A 24,675-nucleotide genomic window follows, 5' to 3' on the forward strand; every position below is an offset into this window, starting at 1 on the left:
ATAAATTATGGAAGTCTTGAAGCTTATTCATATAAATAAGACTTTATTGTTGAAACCTGAAAACAAATTGGACATAGCAAAAGAATAGTCTTATTATTATTATTTTTTTTAATGAGAGACTTAGTTTAGCAATGTTTCCAGAGAGGATCTGCATAAGAGAACTGGAAATATAAATACTTTTCAATCCAGTAAGAAAACAAAAAACATAAGTGCTTCCAGCTGTTTGCTGTCTTAGGCTGAAATGTGCTATTTGGGGAAGGATGAGGTGACTATTTATTTATTGAAATCCAGAACTAATTGAGGAGAGCAATGTGTTTATAACCTCTGGAGGGCAGCTGACAAACCTCATACTTCCCTCATGAAATCCCCACCAGAGATCCTTACTGCAAGGAAGATACAGTGAGGTCTCACTGCAAGCTGCAGAAATGTTCCAAACAATGAGGAAGAATGTGTGCATCAGTCCTAGACCTGGACGTTAGAAAGCAAAACCCCAGACAGCCAAACAACTTTAAATCATATTTTTTCTTATCTTTTTTCACCTCCTCAGAGTTATATAGCAGTTTAACAGAGATCAGGTGTAGCATGCATACACTGACATATCTACTTGCAATAGGTATTTATAGTAATTTATCTGTTTGTGAACCTAAGATAATTTTGTTTTCTGCCACTCCTGCAATGATTTTCTGACAGCATCTTACCCATTTGTAAGACCTGTTTGACAAACTGTCTTTATTTCTCTTGCAAGACAGGTACTGGTTCACAGTTTTTTTCATGCAAGACAGATACTGGTTGCCTTTGATTACTAAAAATTGCCTAAATTCCCTGGTTTCTGCACATTTGTGGCACTTGGTTGTCCTTTTTGCTTTAAAGTTTACCTCTGAATTTATTCCAAACATCCACCAGAATACCCAATGTTGTGGTGTCACAAAAAAAATGAAGAGGGTGGCTAAGGGAAAGCTCATACTGTTGTGGCAGAGGATTCAAGGGGAATGAAACAAAGACCTGCAGGTGATATTCCTGCTGCTCATTTCATGCAGCTTCAGGTGTCAGTGTTTGGGAAATATTTTGTACAATACCAGACACTAAACCACCATCTCTCCTGACTGAATCTCACATAACTATTTTGCACTGTATTTAAGAACAACTTAGTAAATGCGGGGTTTTTGTTATTGTTGTTTTTTATTCTTTTTATTTTTTAATTGGCATTGATAATGAAATCACCATTTTGTTCAAAGTGAAGGATTATTTCCCTCTGATGCTTTTGATTTGTGGCAATTGGTGGAGATCCCATAGCAGCAGATCCAGTGCTGGCATGGACTTCCCTGTTGAGTCTTTCCACAGCATGAGGGCCATGCAATCACTAGGAAGGCTTAAGAGCTCATCATATGAATTACAAGCAATTAGAAAAATGTGACCTTGACACAACCTTGTGAGAACAAAGTGTTAGAGCAAATGAGGATCTTCTGGTTCTGCAGAGTCAGGGAATGGTGGATGGTAAAAGGCAAACTGTCTTACCATATTTATTTTTGGGGAGAAGAAGGGCAGCATTTTGGAGCTAGTTAATCACAAATTTATTATTCTGAGGTGTATGATGTTACACTGAAGTTCCAGCAGGCTTTTTTAATACTGGATATCTGCTGCTTGGGTACCGTGGATGTCATATTCTTTCATTCATGTGTTTTCATGAATTCAGTTTCATACAGAAGTCTGGTCAAATGTCTCCTGTTTCAGTTCTCTTTTTCCTTTAAACACAGCTGTTGGAGCTGTTTGACAGCGAAGACCCTCGGGAACGAGACTACCTAAAAACAGTCTTGCACAGAATTTATGGCAAGTTCCTGGGCCTTAGAGCATTTATCCGAAAACAGATTAATAATATTTTTCTACGGTAAGTTGTGGAAGAAGGTGCTTTTCATTTATGAACCCTTTAGGAAACTGATATATTGCTTATATTTAACTTTTCTTTTTTTAGATTTGTTTATGAAACTGAACACTTCAATGGCGTAGCTGAACTCTTGGAAATTTTAGGAAGGTAAAGGAGTCTTTATTTATTATCTAACTCAGACTGCCCTTGTGCACACGTCAGGATAGTGTCAGATTTGGAAAAAGTATTATGATAATCCCTGACTCTGAAAACAGATGTGTGCACATGCTCATCTTTAAGCCCATGTGCAAATCTCTGTCACATCTTTGCCAAGAATATATAGCTACAAGTTAGAGCCAAAGTGTTGGGTTGATTTTATGTGTGCGAGTCCATTAAACACTGCACACTTCATCCTTCCATGCTGGAGGATTATTCTGAGCACACTTAGCAGAGGGAATGTTATGAGTGAATCTAATTTTGGTAGGTTAATTACTCAAGACCACCTTGCTCAGATGAATTTACAGACCACATAGACAAGGTTTTCTCTGTTTGGCAACAGTTTTGTGCAGCTGTTTATGTGGTTATTCCTAATGAGAGCTGGATTGCTACCTAGATATGAACTGCCCTGTTAATACAAATCAGGACCAAAGTCAACAGCTGTTTACAAGTGCTGTTTTTAAACAGCTGCTGACTGCTAAATATATTTTAATCCATAAAGTGCTTGTTCAGACCTCAGTATTGTTCTCTGTGATGATGACACTAACAAATATTTCTTTTCTCATTTCCAGTATTATCAATGGTTTTGCTTTACCTCTCAAGGCAGAGCATAAACAGTTTCTGGTGAAGGTGCTGATCCCTTTACACACAGTCAGGAGTTTATCGCTCTTCCATGCACAGGTAGAAATTATGAAAATATTTTCTGTTCAGTAAAAATTATATGTATATTTTTAAAGGTTGCATTTAATTACATGAACATAAAAAGGGAGGGAAATTCTAAATGTGGAAAAAAAACACAATCGATTTTTTTCCAAATTAATTCAGTATCCTTTATATGATAAATATTTAGCTTCTGTTCTGCTTAGGTAATTAAAAGCATAACATGCATCTGTAATAGTTTGGAAATTTTATTTAGTAGTTGGGCTCTCTCTAGGTTTTCCTCTCTGCTCTTTTCTCATTCTCACAAGTTTGCCTTTCCCATTCTCTCTCCCAAGAGGATGTTTGGATTTCCTTAGTCTTGTCCTGTCAAGGCTCTTCTTCCCCCTGGCAACCTTCTGAATACTAATACCCACATTTTTTCATTTCATATTCTCCCTCAAAGATTCCTTAATATACTGCATTTATGCTCTCATAAATCTTTTTATACCCCCAGCGTTCATGATGTAATTTTTCCTCTGATACTGCTACCTGTTGCCTTTCTCTCTGATTTTCAGATAGTGAAAATTTTCAGTATTTCTTATGGTGATAAAGCTCTGCTTTCTAAGTATGTTATTCCAGGTTTTAGCTGTGTCGACTCATCTTGCAAGAATTCTCATGACTTTGCTGTATAAAATTAGTAAAAAGTTGCACTTTAAGGGAGTAGCAGAAGCTTCAAAACATTGCTTGTGTGACTGTATTTAGAATCCCAAGTTGTTCTGATTTTTATTTTATGTGCTATTCGTCACTCTAATTGTTCTTGTATAGAACAATTGTTTCTTATAAACTCCTTTCTTATAAACTGAACTTTGAATGGATTTGCACAGTGCAAACTCTGCATCTCAGTCTAAAATTGGATGTAGTTTGAGAGAGATGAATAGCATCTTGCCTTAAGTTTTTCTTTTTAAAAAAGTTGGGGTTTTGTGGTTTTTTTATAGAAATGTTCTAATTTTGTTTTTGTAAATTCTTATCTCTTCACAGCTGGCGTATTGCATAGTACAGTTTCTGGAGAAGGACCCCTCACTCACAGAACCAGTAAATATTTCTTTCATACTTTTTTTTTCACTATGAATGCTTTACCCCATAGAGAGAAAAGTAAAAAATCTAACTTCTTTTTCCTTCTAATTTAGGTCATTAGAGGTTTAATGAAATTCTGGCCAAAAACCTGCAGTCAGAAAGAGGTAAGAGATATGCTGGTATTACAAAGGAAAAAAAAAGAGTTATTTTGCTCTAAAACATAATAAGCAGGGGTCTTTAATTTGTGGTTGATAGCACGTGCTCTGGTGAAGCTTGATATTATTTCTTGTAGGTGATTTTTCAATACTTTAATTCTAGTTTTTTGAACAGTTTTGACTGTGCAAAGTTTGATAAGTCTGGTTCCTATTCACAAAACAGTTCCTGGTTCTGCTGCAGAGAATATTTTAGAAAGGAGAAAATAAACATAGTTAAGGATAGGTTGGAAAACTCTGTTAGATTTGGAATTGTTTATATATGAAGACAGTATTTTTCCAGTGAGGGTAAAAGATGCTTTATGTGGTGTTTACCTACTGAAGATGCTTTATGTGGTGTTTACCTACTAAACATGTGAAAGATGCAGTTAAACATATGCATTTTTGTTTCAGATGCAAATCAGAGTTTTCCTAGTGAGGTTTTGTGAAACAGCAAAACTGTTATTTTCAATATTGCTCTCAAAAATGAGGTAAATTAGGAGAATCTCCTTAGTTACTGAAGTTTAAGCCTTTGTTCAGATCTTTGTATGAGACAAGGTTTTCAGCGTGGATGTTTATACTGGTGCAATTCTGAATTTCATTCAAAATATGTTAAATTCAGCACTTGAAGAAGAAACTTGTCCTTGTTTTAAGGGACTGAGTCCAGAAGTTGCCAGTGGTAGAACTGATGACATTTTTTGAGACAGGGTCTCACTGAGCTGAGTGAGGTTTCCATTTCTTCCTGAAGCAGTAGAATTTGGAGGTTACCAGCATTCTGCAGAACAACATGATTTGGAAGTTTTATGTTCAATGCTTTCTTTTTTGTCTTTAGGTCATGTTCCTAGGAGAGCTGGAGGAAATCTTGGATGTAATTGAACCATCACAATTTGTCAAAATCCAGGAACCCTTGTTTAAACAAATTGCCAAGTGTGTCTCTAGCCCTCATTTTCAGGTCAGTGGTAAAGGTTATTGTTCATATAGGAATGTATAGTCTCAGTTTCAAACATAACTCCCCCCAAATGTAAATATTATTCTATGTTATGTTTTTAAGTACTTGTCTTCTGTGGAAGAGGATATGTTGGGGTGGAAGGTTAGGTCTGAGCTCCATTAATAACTTGTTGGAGGTGTTTGGGGTTACAGCCCAGAGCTGCTCCTTCTGAGCTCCTCACAAATCCTTAACCTGTGTCCAAGCAGGCTTTGAGCTCTTCCCACTATGGGTGGCTGTCAGGACCCAGGACATCCCTCTGGCTGTCCAGGCTGTCCTGGCTGTCCAGGCTCAGAGACCTTTGCACAGAGCCCAAGATGCCCCTGTGGTTTTGATTATGACCCCTGGAGCAAGTTACCAACCTTAGATGAAGATCTGCAGGCCATGACAAATTAAGTAGGATGACAGTGAATTTATCACAAGGTCAAAAAGTAGATTTTGGGGTTTTTTAGAATGGGGGTTCAGGAGGCAAGATGGAGGGATCTGGGTGTATCCAGCCTTTCTCCTTCTTCTTCTTGGCCTCCATCTTCTGCTGTGATGTTGGCACTTTTAGATTGGTTTAGAGTAGAAGCTCACTGTCTAACATAGGTGATAGGTATTGGGAAGTAATTGTAAACATTGTACATGTAGTTTTTAGTATAAAGACATAAACACTGCCCTGGGGCAGGCAGAGTGCCTGGAACTGCCCTGCTGGAGGGACCTCGGCAGGACAGGAGGAAGAATTTTACAGATAAGGAACAATAAACAACCTTGAGACTGAGAAATGAAGAGCCCTGACTCCTTCTTCAAGCACTGGGCTGGGAAAAGAGACTTTCCAGCTTTTCTTGGGGTCACTCTGAGCAGCAAGAGAGCCCTACAGGTGGCAGGTGCTGGCCCTGTAGACCCTGGAGGATGGATTTCCTCCCAGGTTTTGGTGCAGTCCCTGTTTTCTGACTCGATTCCTTCTAACCATGTACCCACGTGTGTGGTTAGAGGTGACACAAACTCTGTAGCCTGTTTTAATCACATTGTATAATGGGAGGAAGGGGAATGGATGGGATGTAACTGGATAATGGATGTAATGGATGTGAAGAGGATATAGAGTTCATGGCCTGTAGTGTCTCCATATTAAGCCTGGTGATCTGTCCTGGCACAAAGACAAATGTGACTTTTCAGCTCTTCCTTGGACTACATCTTTTTTTTAATCATAATTCAGATCAGCATCCTCCTTCCTACCCCCCAGCTCCTCTCCAAGATAATTACTGTCCTTGGTACCTTCCCCACACTTTCTCCTCCCTTTTCCAGCCCAGCTATGGGGCCTTTCCCTGTCTCCTTCCTCTGGTTTCCCAGCACTGCTGGGTTTTTTCCAACTGCACTCTCCCTGATTTTGAGGGAAAGGGTGATGGGAAGTCTGTCTGCTCTTCCTACCCCTCCTCAACTGATGCTGTGTCTGCAGCCAGTCTTCAGTGAGCAATAATACTTTGCTCAGGAAATAGAGAGTGGGTGCTGTGGGATCAGAACTACAGGATAGAAATTAATTCCATTAATGCACGTTATGCTACTGATTAGAGTAGTTTAATTCCAAAACTAATAACTCCTGTTAGCTCATCTTTGTGGAGTTTCTCTGTGATTTGTTTTTCTATCAGAAAATCACAAAATTACAGATATCTGAATTCCTGTTCCTGTTTTATTTCTTTGACTTAAAGGTGGCTGAAAGAGCGCTGTACTATTGGAATAATGAATACATCATGAGTTTGATAGAGGAGAACTCAAATGTTATACTTCCCATCATGTTTTCCAGCCTTTACAGGATTTCTAAAGAGCACTGGAATCCGTAAGTTTGTGCATTTACACTTTATCTCTTAGCATTTGACAGCCCACTGATAAACTCAGGGAATGTCTGCTGAAGAACATCTGAATGGGAGAGATGCACACTCAAAGCTGCTCTGAGCAAGTGCAACTCTGTTAATGACAATATATATTAGTCTGAACTTGAGCTTGTCTCAGTGTTTTTAATTAACTGGTATGTGTACAAAAATCACTACTTTGTAGGATAAAAATAGGCCTTCTCACAAGCTGGAAAAAAGAAGAAATAAAATGTTACATTGTTATTGAAGGAAAAATGTTGCTCATCAAGTGTTTCTCCTACGCAGTTTTTTTATAAACTGTTTGGCTCTTAAGCCTGATTCTAAATTGTCTAGAAGAATATCAGTTGGCATTAATAAAGCTTTGTGGCTGTGTCATCAACTGATACCTCTGGGAGACTTTTGGTGTTGGCATTTTTTAAACATCCATGAAACATACAGACAATATATTCTTAGGTTGGGTTTTTTTTCTAAATTTATTTAAAAGCTGTTCTTTATGACAGTAATTGAACAGTTACTTAGTATTGATATTGTGGTAATTAGGCAATTTTATTTTAAACTGAATGGCCTAATAAAAAGTGTTTTTATGGAAAATTCTATTGCAGGAAGATGACATATATCCTTTATTTTAGTCGGAAAGTTTTTGTAAGTCAAGATGATTAGCATTTAGTAAAGCCAGTATTTTTAATGAGCTGTGCTATGTTCAGGTCCCAGTTGCTTTGAGACCTTACTGTAAAATGATTCATCTTTTCAAACATTGGTCTTTTTTTCCTGTACCTAGTCAAACTCTCAAGCTTGTGTGCTCACATGACAAATCTAATGCTGCTGGAAAGCCTCTGTAACTTAACACTGGTCACAAAAAGACACTTTCCAGTACCAGTCTCCAACCTTTTAATATTATGCACTGAGATGCTTCTGGTAATGAGAATATTCCAGTATCCCAATTCAGAGTTTTCATACCCATAGTAATTTTGTTACATGAGCCAGGTAAAGACACGTCTAAAATAAAGGAGCTATTTAAAGAATTTCTATGTTTATAAGAAAATTTTTCATGTAGGCAACAAAAATGAAAGTTTATTTAAAGAGATGAGAGAGACAGGGGTGCGTGGGAAATGGCACATATTTTGTGTGTCCTGTAAGGATTAGCTCCAAAGGTTCCTGGCACTTGTACTGTTGATTCACTGCCTCCTGGCTGAGGAGCTGCTTCTTAAGCAGCCTTGGGTCTGAATATGACAGCCAGAGTAGTGGATCAGGAACTGTGAAAGGGAAAATGAATATGAACTGCATGAGCACAAGGAAATCACTCTTGAAATACAGCTTTGTATTTTGCATAGATGCACTGAATATTCAGCTTCATAGGAGAGTCATAAGGAAATATGAATCACTTTCATTTTGTGTTTGAATTCTTTTCCTTCTGCCAGCATTGATGATTTGAATCTCTGAAGTTGCATTCAGAATTGCTCCACAGCATGAGGGAAGAGGCTGTAGTTATATGTAATAGCTTTCTGTTGTTGCCTTTCACCCTAGAGTTTTGGCCTGCTCCATTTCAGTAGTCAGAAGGGACATGAAAGCTGATTCTCACCTTTAAGGATGTTAATCCAAAGTAGTTTCAGTGAAATCGAAGAATTTACATAACCATACTTGCAGGAACAGAATTGGTCACAGAAAGGCTGGGAAGAGAAGACACTTTTTATTTCACGTTTGATTTCACCTGAAACTAATGGATTCTCTTCTTTCTTCTTTTTCCATGTTTCACAGGGCTATTGTGGCTTTAGTCTACAATGTGTTGAAGGCATTTATGGAGATGAACAGCACCATGTTTGACGAGCTGACAGCCACTTACAAGTCAGATCGTCAGCGGTAACTTTTTAAAGCTTTTTTTTGTCAGCTGTGCACATGGCCTGCAGTTTAGTTCTCCCCTTACACTCAGATGCAGTTGCAGAATCTCAGACATTATAGACACTGCCCTGTTTTTGCCCTTGTCTGCTGCTGGGCTTCTCATTGCAGGATGTGAGATTGTGTGCAGGTTGTTCTTTAGTCTTTATTAAATACAGTGTCCATTGCATGACTTGGGAATCCACATTCCTTGGCAATTCCTTTTTGACTTCACATTCCAAAACACTGAAGTCTGTCAAGCTCTTCAATGATAAAAGGAAAACAAGGGTTGAAAGGTAACACTTTGCTTAAAGACCTTAAAAAAAAAAGTTACACTAAGGTTTGTAAAGAGACATGAGGGGAAACCCCTAAGATTTGATTTTCCAAGCTGCTGTTTGTTGGCTGGATGTGATCTTAAAGCAAAGAGATTTTCTCAGCCTTTTTGTTTCTTATTCAGAGGTCTTGCTGTATCTGAGTCTTTCAGCATGCAGGATCCATTAAATACACCACTCACAGAGACATTAGTTCAACTTCAGTGCCTTCCTGTCTTTTCTGCCATTTTCCCTAATCTTTATTTTTCCATTACAGTGCAGCATCTTTTCTCAAAAGTTTCACCTTATGCAAAGATTAGGTAAAAAAAATGAGCAAATTTCAGGAACTTCGAACAGGTTGCAACTTCATTTAAGCCATACTTTGGCTGTGACTCAGAGTTCCCCCAAGAAATGCAAAGGGCACTGCATATCAGCAGAGGTTTTTAGGGTAGTCCAACCTTGAAAGTCTTTTGGCTGTTGTAGTTTTTTGGCTTGTGTGACTGGAGTCACCCAAAAAATCTGCACATAACAGGCTAGTTCACTACTATGGTATTTTACTTGTAGAGACTTGTTTAGAGATTGATTTGAACTAAGAAACCAGATATTCTTGATATGTGTTGATAAATAAGTGCCAATGACGTAGTGCAGTTGAGACAAACTCTGTGGTTTCCTAGCAAAAAGGCAGAGAATTTTAGGACTGATCATCTAGTCCAGATATTCACTGAGGCAGCTTGGTGACCTGAATCCATTTGTGGTTGCACTTTGCCCCTTAAGATGAGAAGTTCTGCTCTGAACAGCAGCAGACACTGCAGTGGTGTGTCCCATGTCTGGATAATGGGGGAGGTTTAGTGGCTGAACTGCACAAAGAATTTCTTTTGCACCTGGTGACATTGTACCTTCTTACCAAGGCTGGTGCTAACCATGTCACCATTTTTATTTGCTTCTTATAATTTTAAAATCTGAATATTTATAGGATATTTACCTTAAGGTTTTCAGAAAATCTTCAGCATCTTAATAAAACCACATTTTAGGAGGGTAGCTTTGATACCACTTAAAGCTTGAGGAGAAATATGTTCAATATTAATGGCTAGGATAGGTCAAATAGGTAAGTTGGATGAGGTGATCATCCTCTAACAGACCTTTAGGTAAGCAGGCATGTATTTCCTAATGATTAGAAGATAAATATTGGTAAGTAGCCTGAAAATGTAGGGCTATTTCACTTACTCTTGTATTTAATTTTAAATACTTTCGAATAACAGTAGGCTCTTTTTTTTCCCTTTACTGTTCTTCAGGGATTTATCTGAAAGTTGTTTGTATTTTTTATATGTTTAAAATCCTCATGGGAAATCAGAATTCCAAACAAATGAGCCAGATGTTGGTATGCTGAGTGAATCAAAGTGTGTAGGAATGGTTCTAATCCCTTGAAATACTTCTCAAGACTTCTGTAATGTGACTGGCAGAGAATCTGTGTATCTGTCATTGTTAGATTTCCATTTCATCTAAACCTGCAAGGTGATGTCATAGAACTTGAGAGCATTTTGTGCCTTGCAGTCTCAAGGAGATTTATTCACAGTAAGCTGAGGCAGAGACAGGAAATTTAGAAAGCAAACAATGCAGGTAAAGTAAATGTTAGGTTTGCTGTTTAATTTTCTCAAATCAGCCACTAAAGTCTGTTGTTAAAGCAAATGCTACACAGATCTTGCAGGAATTTGGTGTGGAAAAAGAGTAACTCACTGCACAAAAGGCACATCTTGTAGGTTGAACTTTGCCTTGGCTGGTACCTAAGCTATAGGGAAGCCAGCAGTCATGTAAGTAAAAAGAGTGATTCTAAAGGGATCAGGGAATGGTTTCTAGAAAGTTGCTGTGATTTACAGGATTATTTCTATCTTAAATAAATAAAATGAAAATAATTACATAACTTAGTCCAAAATGTTAATTTTTATAATTTTGACAGATCAGTTCTGTAGTACAGGTCCGCTGCATTTTTTAATTCCTCATTGCAAATGAGTGTCTATGAACAGTGTCACTTTGGTCAGCTTACATTTTATGCTTTTCTCATACTGCTTTGTTTAGTTAAATTTATGTAGGTAACAAAAAGAAAAAGAAAATACAAAAAAAAAAGTTAAATATATGATAGGAAAATTGCAGTTGTGTTCAAGAAAATTAGTGCAGATATTTAATGTCAGCTATATATTTTTTAACATAAATATTATTTATCTCCAGTCTTCTCTCCTGCTAACTCTTTGTTTTATTTCATCTGTCAGTGAGAAGAAGAAAGAGAAAGAGCGTGAAGAACTGTGGAAAAAACTGGAGGATTTGGAATTAAAGAGAGGTCTTAGACGTGATGGAATAATTCCAACTTAACAAAAATACAAAACAGCATTATTAACCTGTGGAGTCACACATTTATGTAGTAGAAGATGGAGCAACAGTTTTCTGTATTGTGCAACTTTACAGTAGATTTCACATTTGTTTCATTATTACAACAGCACTGTATATACCTGTCTCTAAGTAAAGGAAAAAAATAAGGACTTTAATCCAAAGTTTGGACAACAGATGGACTTCTCAGAACTTTGCAAACATAATCATTGTTTTAACCCTTCTTTAAAACGAGTCTTCAAAGATCTGTTGATGAAAATTGCAATGTCAGATTCCATTGTCAGGACCTGTTCCTTATTTATCGTTAGCAGAGAGTATAATACAACTTTCAAATGTGAACAATCTTAAAATTTAGCTTGTCTTTCTGCTAAACTGTTACGTGTATTTATAGTAAAAGAGAAAAAAAGACTGTCATTTCCTTATGAGTTTGTGTAACATCCTCCTTCTCTGGATAACTTTACTGTAATTTGACTTTCTTTTCCTTTTGCATATCTTCATAAGTTGAATGTCCATTCAGATCAGGGCCATGAAAAACATTGGTCCTGAATAAAAGTTTTGTTTACTGGTGTGAGCATTTTTTTAGTACCAGGCTGTCTCTGGTGCTTCCTTAATTTGAACATTAGGAATTAAAAAACAAGTAGGTGATAAACATAGTAGGAAAGGGAGCTTTGGATTCGTGCACCTATTTATTGCAAATCCAAATTAGTGTCCACAATCCATGGAAAAAACAAAAAAAGGGCAGTGGTAACACCCTGGACTCCAATACCTAACCAGTATTAGTGATGCAGCATTGGACACACGTACCAGAGTTGGTTTAGAAACACCAATTGCTAAATTATTACAGTATGTTCTTATTGGACCATTCTGAAAGAATAAAGACACATGCTAAACAACACAAGCATGAAATTGATCTCCAGTGGTCATGGTTCTAATTGGAAATTGAGATAGCAGTTTGGACAGTTTGGAGTTGTTGCCTTACTTTTTAATATGTATTTATAAAGTGTTCCAGCAAAAGAGGATGTAGCCTCTAAGAAACATACTCTAGTGTTTTTGTGGTTCTAGTACTATTACTCATCACAGTACCAGCCCTATGGTCTTAGCTGGAAAGGATTCTGGATAATACACTTCTGCATTCTCATCTGGATGCTCATTCCTAACTACTGTATTTGTTACCAAAAGTGGTTCTACAAATGCTACTGAAAAAAAAAAATTCTGGAAATCCTAATGTTCTGAGTATTAATAATAAAGTTTAAAATGCTTTTATATCAAAGGTGCATTGTGACCAAATTGTTTAAAACAAAAGAGGAAAAAAAATACAAAAACAAAGAAGAGGGCTGTATTATAAGTATACATTATTGGCTATCTGCTTTGTATTTGAAAGTGGAATCTTACATCTTTGGTAGGTAAAATGCTGATAAGACTTCTGTACAGTATATATTTAGCTAATGCAGTTGCATTATTCTATACCGGAAGGTATGTGTTTCAGGATTTTTCTCCAGGATGCTTTTGAACTGTTATAGACATATGACAACAGTGAATTGATAATCCTAAACCATCAATCCAGCAGTATTTACAGTATAAAAATGAATTGGTGTTCATGAGTCTTTGTGATAGTTGCAAACATGAATTTATGACCTGTTGCCATTGATAGAAATACAGTATAAATACAAGCTTGTATATTTTTCTTCCTACCATTTAAATATACAGTAGAATTTGAAGTTTTCTTGTTTTCAGGCACGGAAAAAAAAAAGTAAAAAAGAATTCCCTCCTAGACTACTGACTGTTTCAGGATTATCAGGTCACAGTTTGTACTCCTGGGTCTGCACACACAAATGTTGTAAACTCAAGGCTTTGTAAGAACTTGACACTGTTAATTCTGGAAAGAAAAAAAAAAAAAGTGGAACTAGTCATATGCAACACCAAACACAACATGATTTAATGGGATTACTATGAGCTTCTTTTAAGAACATTGACTGGGACTCAATGTAAATTAGGCAGTTACTGTCATAGTTGAAACATTTTATTTTAAAGTGCTGAAGCAAAGGTGCAAGCTGAAATACTGAAGATTAAATAAATTTATAACAAATCATGTCCCTTAGCCCATTGATTTTGACAGTCTTTTATTTCTGTTACCAAAAAAACAAACTTGCTAGTGTGATTTCTGTGTGAAATGATCATTTCACAGTACAAGAGGGTGGACTCAAACTCATGCTCAAAGACTATGTTCCATTGTGAAAAACTGAGAAAGAATGGAGGAATAAAACTTGATGTTCTTCACCCGGTGGAGTAAAACACAACAATGTGAAATTAGAAAAAGCACCTTGTCCTGTACTTAGAGTTTAGGTGAGTGTTGTTTGTTCATAACTATTTTTTGTTTTGCCATGTCATTCTACTCTTGATCATACAAAACTGACCAGAACCTGGCGGGTTGCAATATTTCGTGGCCTCTGCCGCGGGGACAGCGGGGCGTGTCTGACGTTCATAGCTGATCTGTCACTTCTGGGAAGGCATGTTCCTTCAAGGAGAAGGAGATGATGTGCTGTTGTTATGAAGTCCCTTGACTCCAAAGGCCGGGTGCTGCACCTGAAGAGGCGCCTGCTGCCAGGACCCCGCGTGCGCCGCAGCCCCAGCGCCGTGCCCGGCCCCGCAGGGCTCCCGCTGGAGCTGCAGCAGGAGGAAGAGGAAGGCAGCCCGTGGGCCCAAGTGTGATCAGTGCATCATAAATTACACTTTTGTTGGCTTCTTGAGTTCCACAAACCACCCTGGTTGGTGTCAGTGTTGTTCTTGACTGCTCGTCCGGCAGGCACTGGGTGCTCCTGCGTGTCCTGGGCCACGTTGGTCTCGGGGGAAGGGTTGGGCACTGCCTGCTCACAGGAAGGAGCTGCGAGGGCATTGGGTCATGGGGATGTAACAACTGTGCAAGTAAAGTTCCTCTCATACACTCTGAATTGACCACATGTTGCTTTCTTCATCTTGCACGTCTCCCGTACTGTTTTCCTTTTGTTGCTTTCAAGTGTTTTTTGTCTTTCTTCCAAAGGTTGGAATGCTTTAAGTAAAGGTATTCTAATGCCATTGGAGCGTTTGCTAGCAGGGTCACAGTAAATTTAATCTTGGTTTTGTTAGCATAAGTAAAAGGGTTTAATTTATTTTTTAATCTGTTCTCAAATATGGAAAAATCGAGGGTGTTGGAGCCAAGAATTGCTTGAGTAAGAAATGTAGCAGCTGTACTTGCATTATACGTGTGTAAGTACAGCCTTAGGCTCTCTCACTTGATGGAAAAGAAAATATATTATGGGCTCTAAAAAGCTCTTTATTGTTTTGTGAGGAGTGGGAAAGATGAGATTCTTCTCCCTCCAAGTAAAACCGACATAATTTCCTTTTAATTCTGTCTTTGAAAACAAAGATGCCCTTTTCTCTTAATTGTGTGACACCACTATCCCAAAGCAGTTGCCCTTAAAGAAGACAAGAGTGATGATACTCAAGGTTGAAGAATGTTTTTATTACTTACAGTTTTTTAATTTGGCTCCTGTGCTTCCCTTAGCAGCTCTGGAGTGAGCCATGAATTAGTTCTTCCTAGTTGGTATGTGCAGCAGATTTTATGTAGCCCAGTTTTCCATTTTGAACTCTATGAAACAGCATCTTGAAAGAGAATGGAACTACTTTAGGTAGAAAACTTTTATCCAAGTGTTGCTTCCCATCCACAGAAGCGTGTGCTTTTTATCACAACCTCTCTAAGAGTTTTTGTTACTTGGATCACCTGCTGTAAATATGTTGTATTCATAACCTCGTGGAGCCATGAGGAGTTTTCAAATATAAATAGTACCAATACATTTCTTGTTGTTGTCCTATTTTTGATTGTAGTATAGCGAATGACCTGTCATGCTTTTTGTTTCAAGGTTAGCATTAGATTCATAGATCTTAATATTTTAGCATTTCATTGTTTAAGCAGGAGAGGGCAGCAAAAGTTCATTTTTCCCCATAGGAATGCTCTGGTCCCATTACTGTTTTTAAACTTAGGTGCATCTAACTATCTGTGGGTAGGGGGGAAAAATGAAACTTTTTTATATATATTAAAAGGTGCATATGAAAATATATAGACTGGTCCAACCAGACTGTGAAAATGTCTTCTACTCTACATCCAAGTAACAATAAAAATATCTTCCACCTCTGGATAAAGTACAAGCAGGTCTTAAACTCTTGGATTCAAATGTCATTCTTTGGAAACAGTTTACTTTCTTAAAAGTGGTATCAAAGAAACTCAAACTCAATGGTGCTCCCAGCTATAAATGTGTTATCTTCCTCTTTTGCACATGCTCAAGAGGCTCTGTACTGTGGGTGCATCTAAATAAAGAAGCAATGAAGTGTTTTCCAGGTGCTTGGCTTTTTTTTCCACCTCCTCCCATCTGAACTTCATGAGCCTTTTCAGCAGTGAACTTGGAGCAGTCAGGTGCCCATCTGCATGTATTAAATGTAAGGAATCTTGTCTGGAAAAAAAAATCCCCAGAAATGAAGCAATGAGGTGGTAATTTTAAATTCCAGCCAGAATTACCATAGCAAACACTAGGTTTTCAGTAAGTTAATTTTTTTTCTGAGATCCTCTGATGACGGTGAGTATCTGTGTACCTCACACAACCCCCTTTGAAGGGAGGTCAGGATGCAGGAAAGAGGCTTTAAAGCCCCACAGAGTTCTTTGGGAACCCTCTGAGCCTTCTCCTGTGCAGCTGGTGAAGGAATTTGTTCCTTTATGGCAGCGTTTCAGTGCTGCTCTGCCTTGCAGTGTGGAGGTGAAGGGAAAGGCTGGAGGTCATCAGGGGAAAGCCTCTGGGGAGAGCCATGGATGGAGCCTGGAAAGGGGCACTGCAGGTGCCTGGCTTCAGCAGCAGTGTAGGAGAGCTGGTTGCTTCCATAAAATGAGAAATATTTATTAAACACCTGGTTTTTAAATACCACATTTTAAACATTATTTGTTCCAATAGTCTAATCCTTAATTTTTTGCAATTTTTTTTCCACCTTTAATTTTAATCAGTTGGATCTTGCCTGTCTTTGTTAGAAGAGCTCATTATCACAATTCTCTTTAAATACTTGTAAGACAATATTCAGAGCAATTCAGCTTAACAACTCCATCTCTCTCTACTTTCTTATTGCAAGGCAAGTATTTTCTAAAGAACTTAAAAAAATAAAGAGAACATGCAGTAAGTTGGCCTCCAGGGTAGGATTTGTCTTCTTACTTGCAAGTTAGAAATCAACCTTTACAGGCTTGGAATTAAAAACTTAAATTAGTTTCCTACTTTCAGTAATGACAATTGCTTTGCTAGTTTTTCTTCTTGGTCTTTCCTTCTCAGGGATGATTTGGTTTCTCATGCAACAGCAGAATGTCTGGTTTATCTTACATTAAGTTTGGACCTCAGATCACAAGTGTGAAGCTTACAAAAGTACTTTTGTGTGCAGGTACAGGCTGGTCCCAAGGCTGCATTAATTTGTGCCTCAGTACTCTGAAGGAATAGCTTGGGAGTTAAACTGGACACTGATACAAGGTCTCAAACTATGATCTGTGGCTTTAAAGAGTCAACATTGGAGCTGCAGCTGAAGCAAATACCCTGAATTTGTTAGTAAATACCTCAAAAGCAAGTGTTCCAACCCACTGTGAGCAGTGACCAGAGGCTCTTCTGGGGTTTCCACGACATCAAAACAGGTCATACAAAAACTTTATCTTGCACTATTTTTTATGTTTGTTTGGTTTTGTTTCTCCCCTGTCCATCTTTTCTATTCAGTATTATCCCCCCTTCAGTCACTGAAGGTGTGAGAAGCTGGGGGTCACTCAGGAAGGATGGAAAGCCTGAGATGCATTTAAAGAAATGTCTGATTTTTATTCAGTGGTTCATTCTTCCATACACACTGAAAGTGTCTGGGAACTTGGCATTATCCCTGCATCTGGGAAGGGCTTCCAAAAAGAGAATGAGAAAAGAATATTCTACACACCACCTGAATCTTGTCAAAATTCTTACTTTGCAAGGTTTGCCTTGTGTAAGAAGCCTGTGCACTTCCCTGGCAGAGGAAGCAGTGAGCCAGCAGTGAATATTCCTGGAGCCCCAGCCACAGCAGGAGCACGCTGGGCACCAGGGAGCAGAGACCTTGTGTTTGCACAGGGATTTTTGCAGCCCTCAGTAAAGGCAGAGGTTATCTGCAAACCTTTTGTGAACTGAGCAGACTTGGGTCAGGTTTGAGTCTTTGCCTTTTGAAGTTTCAGCACATGTGAGCAAACTGGACAACTGATCCAGCTCAGTTTTAGGTTTTTATATTAATTCTGCAAAGTGTGCTGAGTGAGGTTACAGTTTATGCTCATCCCAAAGGCTGTGCAGCAACTCCCCTGCTTTTTTAGATATTTGGCAATGTTTATGATGTGCATGAGTCAAAAATCACTGTATATTTATTTAACTGTCTCCAACCAACATGGGCATCTGCATTACATAATCTTCCATTTCAGGCATCTAGGAGGACCAGGCTCAAGTCTGCAGGTGCCAGATCTTGGAGAAAACTGCAAATTGGCAAAGGGCACTCTTGATTTCTGGAGGAAGGAAATGTGGAATTCAGACAGTGGTAATTAGTTTGTTAGCCCACAGACTATTTCACAAGCACAAGGGGATATTATTGCTATTTGCTCTCCATGACACTCATCAGACAATAATTGTCACGGTCAGTGGTTATGCACATTTCAACATCAGTTCTGGCCAGACAAAAATGACTCAGGAATACAAAGAAAATAATATTTCCCACTGCAGTGTGGTGCCTCCAGCCCCTCTTTCTCCTGTGCTGCACTAGGTTCTGCAAACACAAGGGTAAGGACTTGTACTGGGCTGAATTTAGCAAAATGTGCTGTTCTAGTTGTGATTGTCATAAGGGGGACATAACTACAAACCAGGGGGCACTTCAGCCTTTTCCAAACAAACGCCTTTCCAAGTGGTCAGCTAAAGAAATGGGACTTTTTTAGAGGCCTTTCCACCAGATCAGGTTGCTCCAAGTCCCATCCCAACTGGCTTGAACACTCCCAGGGATGGGGCAGCCACACCCCTGTGCCAGGGCCTCAGCACCCTCACAATGAAGAATTTTCCCCAATATCCTGTCTAACCCTGCCCTCCATCAGTTTGAAGCCATTCCCCCTTGTCCTCTCACGCCACCCCATTGTAAAAAGTCCTCTGATCGATATCTGCAAAGATCCCAAGCTCACAAGCTGCACAAACCTTTTGGATTCTTCTGCTAATACAGCTTAGGGCCAAGAGTTCTTGCTTGCTTGATTTTTGTCTGAATTTGAGAGAGCAGAGGTGGCCACCTGTCCAATGGAATTTTAGTCCCTCGACTTCCAACTTTTTCAGCTTTTTTTTTTTTTCCCTGAACTTTTCATCTGGTTTTCTTGCACTGGCTGTGAGTTAGTGACTTTCTCTGTAGTTCAAATACACTTTTGTAACAAAGATCCCCCTGGTTTACATCAAGTGCTTCAGACTTACCAAACCTGGCGTTCAGGTGCAAGGGAACACTCTTCCAGCAGGAATCAGGTGTGCCCAGAATGTACCCTTTACACTATGATTTCAGTTGCTTGGAAAAGAGATTAACTAAATTAAACTGTGAAAAGACACACACACACAATTTTTCCTACCCCCTTCCAATAATAATTTCTATAATTTATATTTCTGTTAAATCCCCAATCAAACTGTTTCTCACTTGCTATTCTAATTTACCAATCCCCTCTAAAATCATTGACAACATGTATGCTGTATATAATTTCATGGGACAATATCCAATCCATTACTAGGATTTGAAATCTAATAATTAAATTTATATGCTTGAATTAATTGTCTGGGAAAACAGAATCTATAAATAAGCCATTTAATGTCATGGTGGCTTTTTGGTGTTTTTTTGGGTGTCAATTAGTCACTGATGTAGAATATCCTGTTTTGATTGCATCATCAGTGCAGCAGGGAGTGTGGGCATGGAATCCAAATCTTGCAGCAATAAATAAAACTTGATTTCTAGTGCTTAAGTTGTTGCTTCAACATAAGCCTGATTTCATGGGATTGCTATTGGGTCAACCTTCATTCATTGTGGCAGGGTAGTTCAAAGCAAAAATGGATTCAGTTTTATATTCCAGTGCTTTATTGACCAGAAAGAGAAAAATCAGATGAAAAGAAAGCATTTCTACCACAACATTCTTTTTCAGTAGCCAGGGTGGGCAAAACACTGTTAAGGCTTAGCAGCAGTGATTTCAAGCTTGCTATGGAAATGCTGGTAGTTAAACTTCTGTGACCTTACTTCTACACTGACTTGTCTCCTTCTGTGCTGCCTGACTTGGCAGCAGATGCAAACACATCTTTAAAATGTATTTTCCTTTACTGAAACCTTGAATTGTTTTCCATGTGTTCACGTTCTCTCATTCCCATCCATTTTCCCCATCAGGCCATTCATGCTAATACATTTTCCAAGTAGAGTCTCACCTTCTGGAAGTGTCTCTCTGCAGAGCTGGGGCTGTTATCTCTTTGCCCTCAGAACCAGGACTGAGGAGGTGAGAGGAGGAGGAGGAGGAGAAGGTTTCTGGCATCCCTGTGCCACTGGGGTGGGAGTGTGAGCAATGCAGGGAGGACATCCCTGCTCCCTACCTGGTTCCTCCCTTTCGTGGGGTAACCCTCACCCACTCTCCACTGGATCCCCAGTCCTTGAGTTTTCCATCCCACCACACATTTCCCTGAGTTCTTCACTTCCCAAAGAATCAGATGCCTGGAGGGGAGGATATGCAGAAAAAAGGTTTGTGTTAATCTGGAATAGAGTTTGTCCCTCTGCAGAAGGGGATTTTGTTTAAATCTCAAAGATAAATCAGATGTTTTCTATCCAAGGCTAAGGTTTGGGGTCTATTTAAAGATTATTGTCATTATTTTTACCATGACTGCACTAATATGAGCTTGAATGATGGAGATCCTGCTTCTTCCAAGTACAGAAACGGGGCGAGACAGATTAAGTACAGCTCTTCTGTAAACTGCAGGACTTAATTCTCTTTCTGCCAGAGTCAATGATGGAAGCCCTGTTGCTGTCACCAAAAGTAAAATAAAGATCTGTGAGGAGATTGGACAAATCTGCTGTGTCTATGTGGGAAAATGGTTCAGTACTAACAGGGGTGACATGGACTCATTTCCTCTTCCTGCAGTAAATGGATCCTATTCACATCACCCACTATTGTGCGCACATTGTCCGTGTGACCTCTAGAAAGCTTTCATGGATATGAGCTCCAGAGGGAATGGGTGATCCCAGTTTGCTTCCTGCCTGTTTTACAATGACACCCATCAGCTCCAGAAAAAAAAACTGAATAAATGTCTGCTGCATAATTTGTGATCTGTACCTGAGCATTCAGGTAAACACTTCAGCACATGTAATGAACCCAGCCCTGGGATGTTAAGTGAGGCAGTTTTCCTGAGGCTGTCTAGACACAATGTCTGCCTACAAAAGAATCTGGTTATGAACAGGGCCTCATTGTTCAAAAGATGTTATTCTGCTGCTGGGGAAATGGAAAAGATTTTTTTTTTTCTTTCAGGAGCAGGGAACTGCCCTTTCCTGGTGCAGTTGTCATTTTGTGACTGGTGTTACTAAAAATTTTCTCCTCTGAGACTCTCCATTATTATTAATTACATAAAACATGCTGTCTTGCAAAAAAAACCTGCTAACCTATTCTTTGACATGAGAAAAAAAAGGAAAGTAAGCAGTATAATTTCACTTGCTTTGTTTGGAGAAATGAATCCAGGAGAGGTATTTTGTATGGATTTGTAAGTGTCACTGTGATGCTGAGAAGCAAGGTGTGTACCATCTGTTTTGGCACCCTGCAATGGAAGTGGACCAGCACTTTGCAGACTGTGGAAAAAGGGGCTTTGCATGGAATGTGCTGCTCTGCCCCAGACCTGAGAGGAGAAGGGAAAACGTGGGCTTGGAATGAAGTTTTAAAGCTGGAGGTGCTACAGTGAGGTGAAAAGACCAGTCAAAATCTGTTCAAACATTTGTCTGCCTTGAAAGATGACCAGATGTTTAAGGAATTAAGGAGACAAGGCATTTTTGAAGATGTCACAGGATAGGGTTGTCTCATCCATGTCAATGAAAAGCTCAGTCTGGATCTCTTGACTGCCTGGGGGTGCTGATCAGCAGTGGCTGAACATGAGCCAGGTGTGCCCAGGTGGCCAAAAAGGCCAATGGAACCTGGCCAGTGTCAGCAGCAGTGTGGCCAGCAGGGGCAGGGCAGTGATTGTCCCCTGTGCCGGGCACTGCTGAGGCTGCACCTCAGATCCTGGGCTCAGTTTTGGGCCCCTCACTACAAGAATGACATTGAGGGTTGGAACAGGAACAGAGCTGGAGAAGGGTCTGGAGCACAAGTGCTGTGAGGAGCAGCTGAGGGAGCTGGGGGGCCTCAGCCTGGAGAAAAGGAGGCTCAGGGAGACCTTGTAACTCTACAATTCCCTGAAGGGAAGCTGTAGCCAGGTAGGGCTGGGTCTGTTTTCCCAAGTAACAAGGAACAGGACAAGAGAAACCACCTCAAGTTGTGCCACAGGACATTTAGATTGGGCATTAGGACAAATTTCTTCACTCAAAAGATGGTCAAGCACTGGCAGAGGTTGCTTGGGGAAATTAAATCACCATTCCTGGAGGTGTTTAAAAGATTTGCAGATGTGGCACTTGGGGACATGGTTTAGTGGTGGGCTTGGCAGTGCTGGATTAACAGCTGGACTCAGTGATCTTAAAAGTATTTTCCATCCTTAACGATTCTGTGGTTTTACCTGTCCTTGTATGTGACTATTTTAGGCTGACCTCTGTGTGGGGTTTAGAGAGGTTGTTGTCCTTCTCTTCAGGTGCTGAGGAGAGGGCAACAGAAGGAGTGGGGAGCTGTATTCAGTGCCTCCAGTAATTTCCTATTTGCATGTGCCAAACAGGTTTGGCAGAGGAGAGATTCTGAATAACACCATATCTGGATGAAATGCCCTGAGCCTTTTAATAAAATGTATGAAAATTCAGTGTCCCATGCTTTGGTGATAAAAACCCTTGACAACGATGTCAAGAAGACCACACTTAGAGCAGGGATCCATCCTTGGACCATGGTTTGAAGTTCCCACTTTCCTGTGACATGGAGAATCCTTTTTATTCCAGAGTTCCTCTTGGGTCATGCAAAATCTTTGTTGTAGCCACTGTCTGTTTCTTATATATTAATTAGAAAGTTTGGAAAAGCTTTGCCTGGACATGGTCCTGTGCATGCACTCAAACAGCTTAAATAGGGGAAGAGAGCAGATTAGACAATTTTAATCTGTCAACACTCTGGCTCCTTGGATTAAAAAAAATAAGGTAATTTCTCAGTTGAAAACGGCTGTGCAACTGTGATGTCCAGAAGCTGCCATTGGCACCAGTCTCTTTAGAGACGCATCATAGTTCCACCAGTGCTCTCCACTCTGTGCAGGGAATGCCACCCAAAGCAGGAAGATCAGTAAAATGTTGGGTTGTGGCTCTGGAGTTTGTTCTGTGTCTTCTTGGCATTCTGTGGCCAGCCTCTGTGAGGAGGGATTTCTAAAGGAAGTACAGACCAGCAGCTCTCCCCTTTCAGTGTCAGTGGAGATTTGGCCATTGCTAACCCTGGTAAATTTAACCTACAGTGCTTGTAGCTCTTGGGTGATGCTTTATGAAGTGTTCAGAAACTGGAGCCTGCAGGACACCTGATCCTTGATGCTAATTAAAGAGGCAAAACTTAAATTTAATTTTCTAGCCTTATGTTTCGAGTCAAACCCAGCATTTTATTATCATTTCAGCTTAATCTGTGAGTCATCAGTAATGCATTTTCCTTATAAAGCAACATCTGTATGTTGTATTCTTTACATGTCCAAGAAGTTCAGAGTCTTTTAGTACTTTGAGTCGAGTGGGAATCCCTGGGGTACAGTTTGGCACACACCTCTGCAAACACACCTTTTAGTCATTTACTGCTGGGTTAAAACCTAAATGGATGATTGAGGATTTAAGCAGCTGGATTTCAACATCTATTTGCCACATGCCAGTTGCAAGCAAAGCAAGAAATTATTATACTTAGCCATGATTTACATATTTGACCCTTGAACTTCAGAGGATATAGCTGACATTGTCAGAGTCAAACACTGTATGAAGCTCTGTGAAACATGAAACTTGTCTTGTTAGACTTGTCCGATCTTTATAAATTAATGTCTGGTCTGAAAGTGTCTTTAAATGACAAAAGTGTTTTTTTTTTAATCAGGATTTATCTGTCTGATCTATTAAAGTAGACATAGCTTACAAAGACTGCAGAATAAAAAGCATGCTTGAAGAAAGGCAGAGGTGTGTAGCATCAGCACCATAAAATTGAATTTGTGGTACTTTTTTCAGTTAATCTCTATTGATTAATCCATATGCAGGAGAGTGCAGGCTCTGACCTGAACTTTCAGCTCAGGTGAAATCGTTACTACTGTGATATCAGAATTTGTAAATAAGCTGTAAACTATAACGAGTGATGTTAATTAGGAAGAAATTCTTCCCTGAGAGAGTGGTGAGACAGTCACAGTGTGATGTGCCTGTGGCAGTGATGCTCAGAGGTGAAAGATGGATCTTTGTTATCTCTCACTCTTTTATCTTCCTCCCCTGGTAATTCTTCAGTTGCTGATAAGTTGGTGACTCAAGACAGACAACAGAGCCCTGGGCAGCCTCTGGTACCTCAGCTGTCTCTGCAGGGTGGTGGGGTTTGTTCTGGTCTGCTGGAACATATAATTCTTCCTGGCCTCTGTGAGCCCTGCTGGTCCCATGACATGGGGTGAATCTGCACCCACAAGGAACTTGTAAAAATCAGTGGGAACGGGGTGAAGAATGGGAAATAGGAGGACTCAAAGTGTTGTCTGAGATCCACATTTCCCCAGGGGATAAAAGGAGTTCAGGCTGGAAGATTTGGTTCAATTTACTCCTGACACTTCTTGCCTGTTACTGTCTGGGTCTGTGCTGTGCTGAGGTTTGATTTGGCCAAGTGCCTCTCTGGGGTTTGGGACTCTCATCCTGTTTGTTTTCCTGGCTGGATTTGGATTAGTTCAATAGTTCTATGAGTTTATTCTGACAGGATTCACAGGAAGAGACAGTAGCTTTGTTTCAGGAGATTTCATTTCCAGCTTTGTCTAATTTGCAAACTTCACTCATCATGAAGGCAATGTTTAAAAGGGAGCATTAGCACTGGGGGTGATGTGAGTCACACAAAGTGTCTGTTCTCCAGTGCACCGGCCTTGAACAGTAGGGAAATTAT

At 39.5% G+C, this 24,675-nt stretch overlaps 1 protein-coding gene across 2 annotated transcripts in view; it reads left to right on the forward strand.

The window, feature by feature from the left end:
* PPP2R5E (protein phosphatase 2 regulatory subunit B'epsilon) overlaps positions 1 to 15,741 on the forward strand; it is a 73,896-nt gene extending 58,155 nt beyond the window's left edge. For both annotated transcript variants that reach the window (XM_036383618.2, XM_036383620.1), the window contains exons 6-14: positions 1,755 to 1,885; positions 1,970 to 2,029; positions 2,650 to 2,758; positions 3,755 to 3,808; positions 3,904 to 3,954; positions 4,814 to 4,933; positions 6,652 to 6,779; positions 8,569 to 8,670; positions 11,261 to 15,741. In XM_036383618.2, the coding sequence (XP_036239511.1) occupies positions 1,755 to 1,885; positions 1,970 to 2,029; positions 2,650 to 2,758; positions 3,755 to 3,808; positions 3,904 to 3,954; positions 4,814 to 4,933; positions 6,652 to 6,779; positions 8,569 to 8,670; positions 11,261 to 11,360 (855 nt within the window). In that variant the 3' untranslated portion in view covers positions 11,361 to 15,741. The remainder of the gene's footprint in view (positions 1 to 1,754; positions 1,886 to 1,969; positions 2,030 to 2,649; positions 2,759 to 3,754; positions 3,809 to 3,903; positions 3,955 to 4,813; positions 4,934 to 6,651; positions 6,780 to 8,568; positions 8,671 to 11,260) is intronic.
* Positions 15,742 to 24,675: the final 8,934 nt, after the last annotated feature.

The sequence above is a fragment of the Molothrus ater genome, chromosome 6 (assembly GCF_012460135.2).
Source record: "Molothrus ater isolate BHLD 08-10-18 breed brown headed cowbird chromosome 6, BPBGC_Mater_1.1, whole genome shotgun sequence".
Taxonomy (NCBI): Eukaryota; Metazoa; Chordata; class Aves; order Passeriformes; family Icteridae; genus Molothrus; species Molothrus ater.